The sequence below is a fragment of the Anoplophora glabripennis genome, unplaced genomic scaffold, assembly GCF_000390285.2.
Source record: "Anoplophora glabripennis isolate ALB-LARVAE unplaced genomic scaffold, Agla_2.0 scaffold50, whole genome shotgun sequence".
NCBI lineage: Eukaryota > Metazoa > Arthropoda > Insecta > Coleoptera > Cerambycidae > Anoplophora > Anoplophora glabripennis.
In genome coordinates, this window is record NW_019416330.1 from 1,043,654 (window position 1) to 1,058,577 (window position 14,924).

At 31.9% G+C, this 14,924-nt stretch overlaps 1 protein-coding gene across 1 annotated transcript in view; it reads right to left on the minus strand.

The window, feature by feature from the left end:
* LOC108914350 (receptor-type tyrosine-protein phosphatase mu-like) overlaps nt 1-14,924 on the minus strand; it is a 121,684-nt gene that overhangs the window by 69,415 nt on the left and 37,345 nt on the right. Inside the window, exons 6-11 of the mRNA XM_023454122.1 lie at nt 14,207-14,385; nt 8,653-8,791; nt 8,495-8,596; nt 8,023-8,178; nt 3,985-4,119; nt 1,987-2,117 (exon numbers count right to left, since the gene is read on the minus strand). Coding sequence (XP_023309890.1) covers nt 1,987-2,117; nt 3,985-4,119; nt 8,023-8,178; nt 8,495-8,596; nt 8,653-8,791; nt 14,207-14,385 — 842 coding nt within the window. The remainder of the gene's footprint in view (nt 1-1,986; nt 2,118-3,984; nt 4,120-8,022; nt 8,179-8,494; nt 8,597-8,652; nt 8,792-14,206; nt 14,386-14,924) is intronic.

Genomic DNA, 14,924 nt, shown 5'->3' on the forward strand with positions numbered 1-14,924 from the left:
AGAGAGTTTATACCACTACTGTGGACACAAGGGATGAACTTATTCGTCGGATTCGGAACGCATGCAGTGAAATCAGAGACAATAACTTAATTCAAATGAGACGTTCTATTCAGCGTCGGTGTCAGTTATGTATCGAAGAAAATGGTTTACATTTCGAACATTTGCTTTGATGTAATATGGTTTTCGTTATTTATTTTTGTATTTATTTTCATTTAATTAATTAAAAACAATTTTAACCGAATTTTTGAACTACATATTTAATTTAGTTGTAACACAATGTTTAAAAATTATTATTTGACTTCTAAACAGTATTTTCGGTTTTTCTTGAAAACGCCACCTCCTATCGACTTTGGACAAGAGGGCCTTTTCTGGGTAAAATTGAATGCTCTTTCATATTTTTCGAAAACATTTGCAAAATATCAAATCGGCTATACTTTTTTTATAAAAATATGCATAGAGACCCCTCTATCTCCACCACTGGAACTAATATGCGATGATTTTCTGTGTCAAATTATTTGCCCTCAAATACTAAGTCTTTCGCCGCAACATGATGATTTTTTTTTGTCAGCGGTTATTTAGTTAAAAAATAAATAAATAAAACAAAAATAAAATTGAACGCCCTGTATCTCAGAAACGAAGTGTTTTAGGACCCATATATATAGGAACTTTTACTGATTCCTGAAGTCCTACTATTTAAATGTGAGACACCCTGTATATTCTATCAAATTTTCAAAAATGAAATAGGAGTCGTAAAAAATATATTATTAGGAAATCAATATCCATAAAGTTTAGCTGATAGAACTTTTAAAAACATTCAAAATAAACATAATTTCAATATCAACAACAAAATGTTATGTAAAGGATGATTTTGTTAACCAGAAACTTTCAAATATTTCGAAAAATAGGCACACTACGAAATAATAAAAAAACCATTGCGTAGGGGAAATATATTAGTGCTAAAATTAGTTCCCTTCCCCCTCCTAGGTGGGGGGTGGTGCTAAATTAAATAGGAATCCCTTTATTTGTAATCGACAAAATTCAAATTCTTCTACTGAGAACTTATGCATACGATTCTGCAATACATTTGCAGTAAAAAATACGACTCGAAATTCGTCGTTAAAAAACTTCATTCATTTTGCAAGTTTGGAGTAACTGGGAAATTGTTACCTGTAGAAATGCAAATGGCTGGTGAATAAATTACTTTTAGCGTAAACCAGGAACAACTACCTGGACGTAGTAGTTTTCTGTCCTCATTCCTCTCACCTCTCAGGATACTTGATTTATGTGAGTTCCTTCGTCTCTCACTTATCAGAGTGCTTCATTTAGGTATATGACTTTCCTCTTCACAATTCTTCAATTAAAGTAAGTATGATGACCTTTGAGTTCAATGCCCTTATTAATCCGTTTGCATTTTAAACGGCTACGAGGAGAGGGGGATGGTGACTAGTTTTAGTATTGATATATTTCCTCTGCATAATGATTAAATTTTGATTATGGACATTTTTTTTGCAGAGTGATTATTTCTCGAGATATTTGAAAGTTTCAGGTTAAAAAAATCACCCGGTCTGTATATAGCAAAAAAATGTATATTCAATTTTTATCTATAAAATTAAAAGGAATTTGCAATAAGTTTAATATTAGAACAGTTTTGAAAATCCGTATACGATATGAACAATTTAATCAAAAACTTGATAGCAAATTGAGATACAAAGGTTTAAAAATTGCATTTATAGTGTACCTTGTGAATCTAGTATTCTTCGAATTAGAAAGGGAGGAAGATATGAAAAATAAAAAATTTGGGAGCTTCTGTAGCAAAACGGTCAATATAAAAATTTTGGAAATTCCGTTTTTATTCTGCTAAATTCAACAGTGACATTCATTTCAAATAATTCTTTAAATGCTTCAATAATAGTTGTTGGTTGAAATATTTTCAACGAGAAGGTGAGTAATAACAAAATAAATATTACAAAACTACTGAGAACTTACCTTATACTCGAAACGGATATATTTAATAGTAGCTCTATCACCAATTACCTCATCATTTTGTATATAAACGATACATGAAGTTTCTGCTATGCTCATAACCCCAGGAGCATATTTCAGCAAGGGAGCTACAGCTAAAACGTAAATTTAATTTGCTTAAGTGATTCAATTTTGAACAAACAGTAAGTTTACCCATATGAGTAACTAAATAAGAGTGTTTATTCTGTGTCTTCTATCGACAGCAGCGGCTACGCCATCTGTAGCTGGTGCAGAAAACGATACACTCGGAAACCACATACCGTAAAATAATTAAGGTAACTGCATGGGAGGACACAATTAGAGTACCCTCTAATTCTACTATCTAATAGATGTCGCTGCACCATAATGGCGGTAAATTTAAATGTAATAAAATACACTAAGAAAAAGTATTTTATAAGTAATAGACCACAAAACAGCTACTAATGGTTTAAGTTAATAATTAAAATTAAGGTGAACCATTAACAGCTGTTCCATGACCCATCACTTATGAAACACTTTAATTATCGCTTGATTAAATGAAAAAGTTAAAGCAGTGATATTTAACTGTGTGATAAATATACAAATTCATTCTGTTATGAATTCGAAAATATTTAAGTATCAAAAAAATGTACAGGGAGACTCTTGTAATTATTATTTATTTAAAGAAACCATTAAAAACAAATGCAAATGCAAATTTTAAACAAATATAAAGAATTATTTACCTGCCTTTATGTAAAATACATTGCAGTTACTTGCCAAAAATTATTATGGTTAGATGCATTTGTTTCAAACTAATTGGTTCTCATCAATACGATGTAACATACTATACTTATAGCACTTATAGCAACTAAATTGAAGTTTGGCAGCTCGTACTCTGAAAATTCTGTAACGTTATGTCAACAAATTGTTTTGCTGAATGTTGCATACTATCCGAGGATTCCGAGATGATATTATTACAATTAATAGGTGAACTTGTACTTGATCCGAAAAAATAATGTCGGCACAGTACTTCTGTTGAGACTATTCCTATTACCGTTTTCTAAACATTTTAAATCAAAATGGTCTTCACAAAAATCCACTGTAATTGTCAGTCTTTTATAATTCTAAAAAAACTGTTCTTTCTATAGAACGTATTACAGACATTTATATAGTAGGAAATGCTTTTGCAATTTGGAGCACAACATTGACGTTTAGTTCCAGATAAACTTATTTTGGATAAAAAAAACGAATAAAAAATAGTAAGGCAGTTCAGACGATTGATTCAATAAATCCCTTATTACATTAATCTAAAACAAAACAAATATATTAATGAACAAAACGCGACAACCTGCCTGAACATAAACTATAACTTCAAACAATCAAACATTTTATTTCTGTTGATTGAAAGATTGAAAATATATATATGTATGTTGTAGTACGCGTAGTGTGAGTGAATGAGGAGATTAAACTACCATATGACAACTAAGATCAAAAGAGATAGAAATAGTAACTACAAATCAGATATTCACCAATATTCAGTCGCAAAAACGCCTACAGATTCGATCTGTGGTTGCAGATTTCCGTTTAACAATTTCTATAAAGAACAATGTTTTGCTGCACCAACGCGAGATGGCCTCAGTGAATGCATGCTCCGTCCGTCCTATCCAATAAAATCATCTTATTTATTTTTACTCATATGGCTTTACCTTAAATTAGTTCTACTCATATAAGATCGTTGTGGAAGAATTTTTGTCATAAATGAGCAAATTGGATTTATAAAGTTTAGAAGTAAGTAAAAATATATACATAGTAATCTTATAAACATCTATTTTTTTGGAAATCTCCTTAGTCTGATATTGAAAACGCCTCTCATATTTTTAATTTTGGAAAATATGACTAATTTTTACAGTTTCCGATAACTTCGATGAATGAGACATATAGTCATGGTTTAATCTTTTAGGAATATTAAATTATTATTTAACACCATGTTTTTTGAATACTTACGGTCGTCGCATTTTGTTCCTCGAAAACCTTCAAAGCATTCACCTTTTTTACAATTTCCATTGATATTATCGCATCCCTGGACACAATTGTTACACTGCTTTTTGCAACCATGACCATAATATCCCGATATGCATTCTAAAAATATAAATTTGAGGAACAATGAATTATGGTCACTAAGCAACCCGAACAACAACAGCAAGTTAAACAACAAGCAGCAAGAGCAAAACATAAACCGTACTATGTTCGCAACTGTTCGAAATGAGTAATAATAATAAGAATAATAAACTGGTGATATACTGTTTAGGTATACAGGGTGTTCCAGTGTCAGCGTACAAAAAGTTACCAGGGGGTAGACCAGACCAAAATAAGGTTAAAATTCTTATAAAATATTTTTCTGCGATGTACTCTCACTGAGTTACAGAGTGTTGTTTAGAAAAAAATAATAACAACTTTCCGCAATAACTTAAAAACCCTTTCAGGAATTTAAGTAATTTTTGGGTGAAGTGTATATCTATTAAAGGTCATTAAAACTACGTAGTGCTTATTTCGATTCAAGGACATTTAAATAAAGGGGACTTATTTATTTACATTTCTAGATGAAGCCTGGTCTATTCACAGTCTAATTGTATCATTGTTGTCAGCTGTATAATTATACTGAAAATGTACTTAATATTTTTATCGCAATTTTCATCACAATTGTGAAAATTATTATAGGATAGTATTATTAAGTTATGCATACAATATTGTTAAATTCTGTAGATATTAAACTATTTTTCATTTTTCATATTTGCCATGTTTGAAGACTTGGCAACTACGCAATAATTTGTAGCGTGTTCCTCGTTCGTTCTGCCGTGGTTGGCAGAATATGGCGTCTCTTGTTAGAAAATAGTTGTGATTTTAGTAAGTGAAACGTGATTAGTGTTTATACATGTATTTTGGATAAACTTTTAAGGTGTGAATATGGTTAGACAGTGCAGAATTTGTAAGAAATTGGATTATAAACATCCACATCAGCTATCCTTCCACAGGTAAGCGTGCTTGAAGGTGACTTTGGAATGTATATGCAACTGTGGCCATTGTCGTGCGTGTGGGTAACTTTTATTTGAATAACGGTAAAATTTTATAAAACTGACTTGGTATTTTTTTAAAATTTTTGCTGAAATAGTAAGAAAACAATAATATGAACCACGTTTGGCCATTAAAATCAAAGGAAAATGCTGCACCACAAATAAGTTACAGACATTATTTATATTTAATATATTTATAGGTATTTCAATGTTATCCCTTATACCCAACATTACAAATTTTAATCATTCATCATTTTCATTTTCCTCTACGACAAAAACCTTTTCAAAAATATATTTACAATTTTACTAAATGCACGAGCATAAAAACTGAATAAATACAACAGCAAAAATATGGTGGTGGTTCACTTATACATAAAAATACCGAAGATGCAATCAACTGAAAGTTGCATTCATTCAACCATTTGATGTTCTCCTTTGGGAATATATTTTTATGTCTCACTGAAAATTTGCCTCAGTATTCTAAAAGTGAAATGTGAACGTTTTTAGGATGCTTGGGGATGGTGCAACAAGAAAGAAATGGTTACAGTTATTGGGATTCCAAGAAGTTATAAAAATATTATATATATTTATTATAAAAATACTGAGTAGCTGTTGAAATATATTGACTTAGGACTATAAAATATTTTATTTTGACCCATCCAAAATGTACGGCATTGGAGATGTAATCGCGCGCATCAGTTGGATGAAAATAAAGCCCTCTGCTTTCCCCTTGTCTAGCTTCACCCAACATATGAGATAGACTGTGACATGCATAGTCCCCTTTATTTGAATGTCCTTGTTTCGATCTGACGCCAGGGGCGGCACAGGCCAACTTGTCATTAAGGTTATGTCTTCATAAATTTGCATATCCTAGTTTTATGGAATTTGACTACATTTTCCTGAATCTGCAATCAATTCTGTGCGAAATAATGTGCTCTTGTTTCATAGCTCAAAAATGAACCGTTTTCGAGTAAATTGGGTCTAAAGTATCGACTGCATTTGTTCGTAGAAAAATGCATGTAGATTTTATTTCTTGTTATCTAGTAGGTACCTATCATTATAAAAAAACAAGTTGTTTACCGTTTATATACAGTTTCCCATGTAGCTGCGGCTCAATGAATATGAAGAAACTAAACAAGTTTCCTATGAATTAGTTAATATTTGGTTACGAATAGGGAAACTAAAAATAAAATTGAAAATGATGTAACAGAATCGAAATCGAAATTATGTTAGCAAAATTACAATATTAAAAATAAAAATAGAAAACAATTATTACAATAAATGCTAAAAATGCTGTTCATTTATTTCAATGCCTTCCCGACATCGTTTGACCAAGGAATTGTAAACCTTTCGCAAATCAAGGGTTACTTGAATTTGCTCGGCGACTGCATTAATTTTTTGAAGTAAATCGTCTCTCGTGTTACTGGATTTGTCATACACCAGTTGCTTCATATGACCCCAGTAAAACAAATCAAGCGGGTTGAGGTCAGGGAACTTGGGAGGCCACATAATAGGTCCATTTTTCCCAATTCAGCGTTCTGGAAAATGTAAATCGAGCCACGCAGATACCTGTCCTCCGTTACGAGTAAGTACTCCATCTTGTTGGTAGCACATTCGCAAAGAAAACGTAATCTAAGTACGTCATCAACAATATTTTCTAAAAAATCTGTGTATCTCTCTGAATTCAAACGGTCTACAATAATTTGAGGAGGCAAAATGACTACGTTGAAGATTCCTCCCCAGACATTTATGGAGAATCTTCTTTGAAACGCGGAGGGTTATATCACATGCGGATTTTCTATGGATCAGACAAGTAAATTTTTTAAATTATTTATAGCATTTCTCGTAAAGATAGTTTCATCGCTCCACAATATCTTTTGATGAAAAATTTCGTCATTCGATATTTTCTAACAACCACCTGCAAAATTGTATCCTTTTTTCGAAATGACCAGAATGCAAAGTTTGTATTTTATGTAGGTGGTATGGGTGCAGTTCTTCTCGGTTTAAAATTATCCAGACGCTGCTTCGTGGAATACCTCTTATTCTGGTATTTCCAATTTTAACACTCCCGGCCTTACGGACTCTTTGGAAAACTCATTGGAATTCGTGCTGTGAAGGTTGCTTTCTGTTTGGAAACCTGCGTAGATACTCTCGTGAGGCCACCAAAGAATTTCCGTCACCGAAATCGTAGACAAATATGATATCGGCATATTCGTTGTTGGAACATTTCATAATACTTAATATCTTGTTGTTTTGTAAACTTAATTTCTCGTAACTTCGAGTAGGTGCTGTAATTAATTTTGACATGTATGATTGTAAACAACTTTGTTTTTTTATAATGACAGGTACCTACTAGATAACAAATAAAATCTTTACATGCGTTTTTCCAGGAATTAATGCAGGCGATGTTTTAGACCAAATTTACTCGAAAACGGTTCATTTTTGAGCTGTGAAACAAGAGCACATTTTTTTGTTCAGAATTGATTGCAGATTCAGGAAAATTTAATCAAATTACACAAAATTAGGATATGCAAGAGTTATGAAGACATAACCTTGATGACAAGTTGGCCTAGGCCGCCCCTGGCGTCAGATCGAAATAAACACCATGAAGTTTTAATGACCTTTAATAGAAGTATACTTCACTCAAAAATTACTAAAATCCCTGATTGGGTTTTTGAGTTATTGCGGAAAGTTGTTATTATTTTTTTATAAACAACACCCTGTAACTCAGTGGGAGTGCATCGCAGAAAAATATTTTATAAGAATTTTAACCTTATTTTGCTCTGGTCTACACCCTGGTAAATTCTTGTATGCTGACACTGGAACACCCTGTATTTATTTAAAATTTTATTACAGCAGGGCAAGTGACAACTAATTTATATTTTACTAAGTAATCTAATACTAATGTGATAAGATGTGTCGAGTTAGATTCATCCGATGAAATCGATATAGGTATCTGCTAATAACTTACCTTCGCTACAAGATTCTGTGTGAAATCCGGAAGTACAGTGACAAAACGTTTTATTTTCATATAATTCACAGTACTTGAATGAAGGGCAAAAAGAACCATCTAATGCGGAACAAGGTATACAATTTTCCCCAAATGTATCCTCCGAACAGTTTGCTCCTAAAAATAGTTGAAAAAAGGTTTTAATTAATGACATTTTCCGTTAGTAAGAGCTACAACAAAAATATTCAGTATTAATATGAAAAATTTAATGAGTGTCCCCGAACAAGTACATTTTCCTTTTCTTTTTTCGCAAGACGCAACGCGCAATACAATTTATTGTCATAGTTTAAAAAAAGTAATGGAATATGATTTTTAATAGTTTCTTTCTGTTACAGAATAAACAAAGGTTTGCGAAACTCACAATCAGCGATAATTATCTAAGTGGAGGATTTATTCTTTCTTTCTCAGCAACTGAATTAAAATATATACTTACTTATGTCACGGATTTCATTTGTTTCTCGTGTATCCATGGACTTATCATTTGCAATAAGCTGACAAGGGACGTTATCGGTTGAAGACGATAATATCCTATATTCTAAAACATAATAAATTAAATATTTCTTAATATTTTATCAGCAGTTTTAACAGCACCATTATCTGCACATTGTCGTACGCTGTCAATACCCCAAAATGGTTTTTGTGATCCTCGATTCTTAGACGTGAAATACATTCCAACGTATTCCGTTTTGTTGGATTTCAAAAAAATTTTTACTTCTTTCCACTTTTGATCCTAAGAAATTTGAAATTGTTTTTTATGATGTCTGTATCAAGCTGAAATAAATTAATTGGCGAAAATATGTGTGATTGGTTTTCAGTTTTCTTTTAACTCTGATCACTGATTTGAATTAGATTATATTTTTTGGGACTGTGTTAAAAGCAGCTCCGCAAAATAAAGATTTTAAATGCTTTAAAGGATGAGTAATTCGAAACAGTGAATACCAAATTCATAAAGTACGGAAAATTTTTTTAATACTTAAAAATGCTTAAAAAATGCTTCAATATTTATTTAAAGTATTTTTAAGAATTTTCTTTTACGAATTTTATACTCGATGTCCATTTAGTGGCTTCTTCTATTTAGTCTTAACCTTTGTCAGAGGAAACATCCCATTGTGGAAACATCAGTTCTCCTAAATAGAGGGACATTCAAATTTGTGGCGTATTGTAAAAAGACACATAATATATATTTTTTAAAGCATCATCATAAATTTGTTGTTTCAAGGGCTGATTCAGCATTTTTTTTTTATTTGCTTAACGGAAAGATATTGCAATTTTAAGATTTTAAGGTTCTCTGCAAGAATCACCGCATGGGAAACCGAAGCCGCATGCTTGCGTGTGTTCAGTTTAGTCGGGTAGTCGGGTTTTAGTTGCCTGTTAAGTTTCGATTGAGTACATGTTAAGATACCGAATTTTGTGAGCAATATGGAAGACACAGAATATAAAAAAATTACAAATATTGTATTGTTCCCCAGTGTGTTTTCCATTGTTGATTTTTTTGTGAATATTATACAAATACCTATAGGTACTAAGTATTTATATAAAAATACATAATAAATATTATATTATTAATATATTTATAAGATATTAGGTAGATTTTATGTTAGGTAAATCTTTGAAACCTGTGACAGAAACGGTTTCGTCTAATTAAACGCAAAATCTTTATTCTTATTTACTATTCTTATTGTATAAATACATCAAAACTTTCGCTACAAACGTACTTTAAAAAAGCTTTACTCGCTATTGAAACGTAACCTTTGCATTTTCACTCCTCTCATCTCAGCACCGATAAAGTCGTGGTTTTCATTAAAAAAATCCATAACCATTAACAAATCTACTTCTGGTAGATTAGAAGAATCTGATTTTACGAAATTTGCTTCCATTTTTTAAATTTAATATGCACAAACGCTAAAACAATCTGTAGATGCAGGAGGATAAAAGTAGCGATAAGCCGGCTGACCCTCCCATGCGGTGACGTCATTGCATTGGCATGGCCGCGACAAATAGTCGCATTTTAAAAATCATATAGTTTGAAAACCGCTCAACGGATTGAGTTGAAATTTTCAGGATCGGCTAATCATGAGCAATACTTTGTGTATACAAAATAAGAACGTTTTTGAAAATTTACTGAATGACCCCATTGATGAACCAAGTTTATGGTGGTGCTTCTTTATCCCGTAGTAGAGTTCATGCGGTTAAAATAAAAGGGTTGTGCGAGGACATAAATGTTGGCCAACCGAAATATGTGATCACCGCAGATTTCATCAAAACTGTTCGTAAATTCATCAAAGATCAGCCAAAATCTTCATTGAAATTCATGGACTTAGAATTGAGCATCTCAAAAACATCAATTGATCAGATTTTGGTCGAACATTTGGGCTACTGAAAGGTGGGCGCACGGTTTGTTCCGCACAAGTTGACTAATGACCAAAAATTGCTCAGATTCCAACATTCGAAGGANATAATAATAATATGCAGTATTAAATAAATGTTCTTTAATAAAAATCAAATGTATTTGATACTATTGCCCTTTTATTTTTTTCTGCACTCTATTCGTACAATTTTGAATTAATTAAATAAAATTATTATGAATTATGAAATTTAAATAATCAATTTTTACATTATTTTATTGGTAGTAACAGTACTTAGCATGCTAAATTCAAAGAGTATAAGACGAAATAGCGAATCCGCGTATGAGAGAGGCGCGCGCGCGGCTCATAGCGCTTTAACAATTAAATCACAAGGCTTTAGAATAATGCGAGTCCCAAAAACTCCTCAGCATCTTGTAGGGTGATGTTTAAACTTTAATTTAGGTACCTGGCAACATCAAAAATAACAATTTTTAACTCGGAAATCGGCCGTTGAAAATCGTCATTTTCGCATTTTTTGCAACTTAAATTATTTATAACTATAAAACTATCAATTTTAGAGGCATAGTGCATAGAAACTTTTGTGTTTATAATGTGCCAAAAAACCTAAACAAAATTTTTCCGTAGTGAACAAACCAATTTTTACAATTTGTTTAAAAAAAGTTTGTTTAAACAAATGGGCACCAGATTTCCGGTCGGCATCATCTCTCACTAATCTGAATATGCAAAAAAATCGGGTTGGAAAATTTCTCCCACGAATGCGAGGTTTTTACCTTGTCCATATTCTTATTTACTAATACTATTCTTATTGTACAAAATCGTCAAAACTTTCACTACAAATGTACTTTAAAGAAGCTTTACACGTTATTGACACGTACCCTTTGCATTTTCACTCCTTTCATCTCAGCATTGATAAAGTCGTGGTTTTTATTAAAAAAATCCATAACCATTGACAAACCTACTTCTGACAAATTAAAAGAATCTGCTTTTACGTTTGCTACCATTTTTAAACTTAATATGCACAAACGCTAAAACATTCTGTATATGCAGAAACTTATCTGGAAGTAGCGCCAAGCCGGCTGACCGTCCCATGCGGTGACGTCATTGCATTGCCACGGCTGAGATAAATATTCGCATTTTAAAAATCATACAGTTTGAAAACCGCTCAACGGAATGAGTTGAAATTTTCAGGATCGGCTAATCATGAGCAATACTTTGTGTATATACAGGGTGATTCATTAATAATGGGACAGAGCTTAAGGTCATGTTGCTGATCTCAAAATAGAGCGATTAAGCCAAATATGCCTTATCCGAATGTTGTTCCTTTTCGATCTACAGGGTGTTAAAATTGAAAAAATTTTTTCAATTCGTACGTTCAAACAAATAATTTTGTAAAGTAAATCGTTCTTATTTCGAAAGCGGTTAAGCTAATCAATTTTTAACAGATATATCTTTTTTATTTAGAATTGAACGTAGTTTAATAATTTCTTATTGGAAATTCAGATTTTGAAGAACAAAAAAGTTTGACATATGTTTACTCCGACGGAACACTACAACTAGCGCATCCTAGATGTGATTGCAAAATAGTTACCATTTCCGTAATTACCACCTCAGAAAACATAGGTGTACAAACTTTCAAGACAATCCGTTCAAAGATGCTCAAGATATTTAAAAAATCGAAAATATGTTTTCAACATTAACACCCTGTAGATCGAAAGGAGCAACATTCGGATAAGGCATATTTGGCTTAATCGCTCTGTATTGAGGTCAGCAACATGCCCTTAAGCTCTGTCCCATTATTAATGAATCACCGTGTATATAAAATAAAAACGTTTTTGAAAATTTACTGAATGAACCCATTGAAGTCTTGTAAACTTTCTATACAACGCTTAAATAATTTTCCTTTTAATTATCGTATTGCCAAATTACTTTTTATATTTTTTTGGCCAAAAACGATTACCATGAGCTAGATTTTATAAGGTTTTAGAAGAATTTAGGTTTATTTCATATCATTTTTCTATTATGAAAATGGCGTTTGAACAGCAGTATTTTATAGAGAGCATTCAAAATTCTTTTTACATGAGTATCGATATTCCCGATTTATAACGATAAATAAACATATTACTACGTGTCCCATTTTAATCCATGCACGTGAAGCATCCGATCTAAAAATGACCTAAATGAAAGTTGTTCAATTCATTAGGGGAAAGCTGTTGCTGGCTTTGAATTTGATGTTAACCGTGTCCTTGAAGGTCAATTGAAGGTCAGCTTCATAATTTTTAATGGGATCCTCTATTTTTTATCCTGAGAATAGATTCGGTAGAAAATTTTACTTCCGAATGTGGCCTCTACTTTGACTTTGCGGTCAAGGTCAAGGTCACAGCGAATTCAATGTTGTTTTGACGTTGACGCAATGGCACAACTTTGCAAAGAAAATGTTCTCAATATGCGATTAAATTAACAATCGATTCATGAAATACATAGATGTTAAGTATTTTCAATCGCAGAAACAAATAATGTGACGAATGAGTGCGGGGAGGATGAAAAAAATGTTTCGTTATTTAACAAAGGCATAACTCTGCTTGATAATTGAAAAAGACATATTTGAGTATGTTACAAAGTAAGTGAGATTGAGTGAAGCTGTAAAATTGAAACAAAAAATTTCAAATATTAAAATTTGAGGATCATTGATTTACGAGGTCATTTCGTTAGTATTCCAGGTTAACTCATGATTCGATCGTCAAATGAACTTTTAATTTGACCTCTTATTACTTTGCAACGTACTCGAGTGTAGATACTGAATAAAAAGAAACAAAATCAACCTAAAAACCTAAAAACAATTGTAGAGGTCATCAAGGTTGATTTCTGTAGTTGATCTTCGCTGTGATCTTGACCCCAAGGTCAAGGTTAAGATCACAACTTTACCCACGAGATATTCACGTGTATCGATTAAAATGGGACACGTGGAATAATAATTGTTGTATATTGGTGAAATCAGAACTTCCAAGCGGTCAAGGGTTCTTCCTATCAGTGAGAACAGCAACCATCATGTTGAAAACAAATTGATGTCCTTTCACCTAGTGGCATATCCAACAAAACTTTACTTTCAACATGATGTCGCTCTTCCTATTCAACTCCCCCCATTCGTAATTGGTTACGTCATACATTTGACAATAAATCCCTTAGCCATGTGGGAACCCAATTTGTCCATGGATTTGTATTTATTATGAAACTAGAAGTTTATGATGGTGCTGATTTCTAAAAGTATTGCCAGCATTTCATAAACAGCATATAAAAAAAAGTGGTATGTAGGTGTCGGTGGGATAACGGCTCAAAATTATTTAGCTTTCTTTCAAGTACCTATTTAATACTTCTCTAAAGCTATTAATATGAAGGCCGAACTTGAAATATGTTTTCCAATTTTTTATTAAAAAAAACTTATGTAATTTCTTTTGTACGACATTTTTTTATAAAATTAAAATTAAAACGCATATTGCATTACAACTGCTCTCCATTTTCTTATTTTCTGAAAACCCTGACCATCATAACATTCGAATATAAAAAGATTTTTCCTCCCCGAACAGTAGACAATGTAGTGTATTATTTACAAACATAATCTATTTATTTCTTCCACTTTTTGATACAGATACGAGACATTTTAAAAGATAAATGAAACATTTTAATTAATTATCTAATTAAACCGAAACTTTTTGGAAATGGAAATAAAAGAGTACGTTTTTTTTACAAATGAAAAAGTTAATTAAATTATTTTAAACGCTTACCTTTGTAATAACATTTTGGACATGCGTTAGTTCCTTCATTGCCACAGTAATCATTAATTCACATTCGCTACACATAATTACGAAAAATGCCATACAGTAGTTAACCTCTTTTTGAAGTGTAAATGATTTACCCAATTGTCTATAACGTTTTGATGTAGTAGTGGAATAGAGGTAAGTATCTAATAAAACATTTTATGTATTATTTCAAACAAAACTATACTCTAATATACAGGGTGTTCAATAAACATGTAGGTTAATTAAAAAGGGAGGTAGGAGACATATCAATGAATAATTCTTATTAAGCAACATAATATTTAGTACATAGTCTCGATTTAGAGAGAAAATTAATCATTTGTGACAATATATTTCGTAACTCATTTAATAGCAATATTAATTATATAGGGGGTAACTTTAAGTGAAGGTCAGTTTTTTAGGGGTAAAAGTGTGTGTTCCCCGCACTAATCATTGGATTGGATCCAAATAAATTCTGGGGCTTTATTAATAACAAAAATAAGAGATCAAGGATACCTGGCAGAATGCAGTTAAATGATTCTAGTTTTGATTCGTCCCAATCCATTGTTACCGCATTTGCTGAATTTTTCTCTAGCGTATTTTTGGATTCTGACTATCAGAGTTTTGATGATGATACAATATCATTTTCTAATCTACATATTATAAATACTATATCCGAGAAGGATATTATTATGGCCTCTAAAAA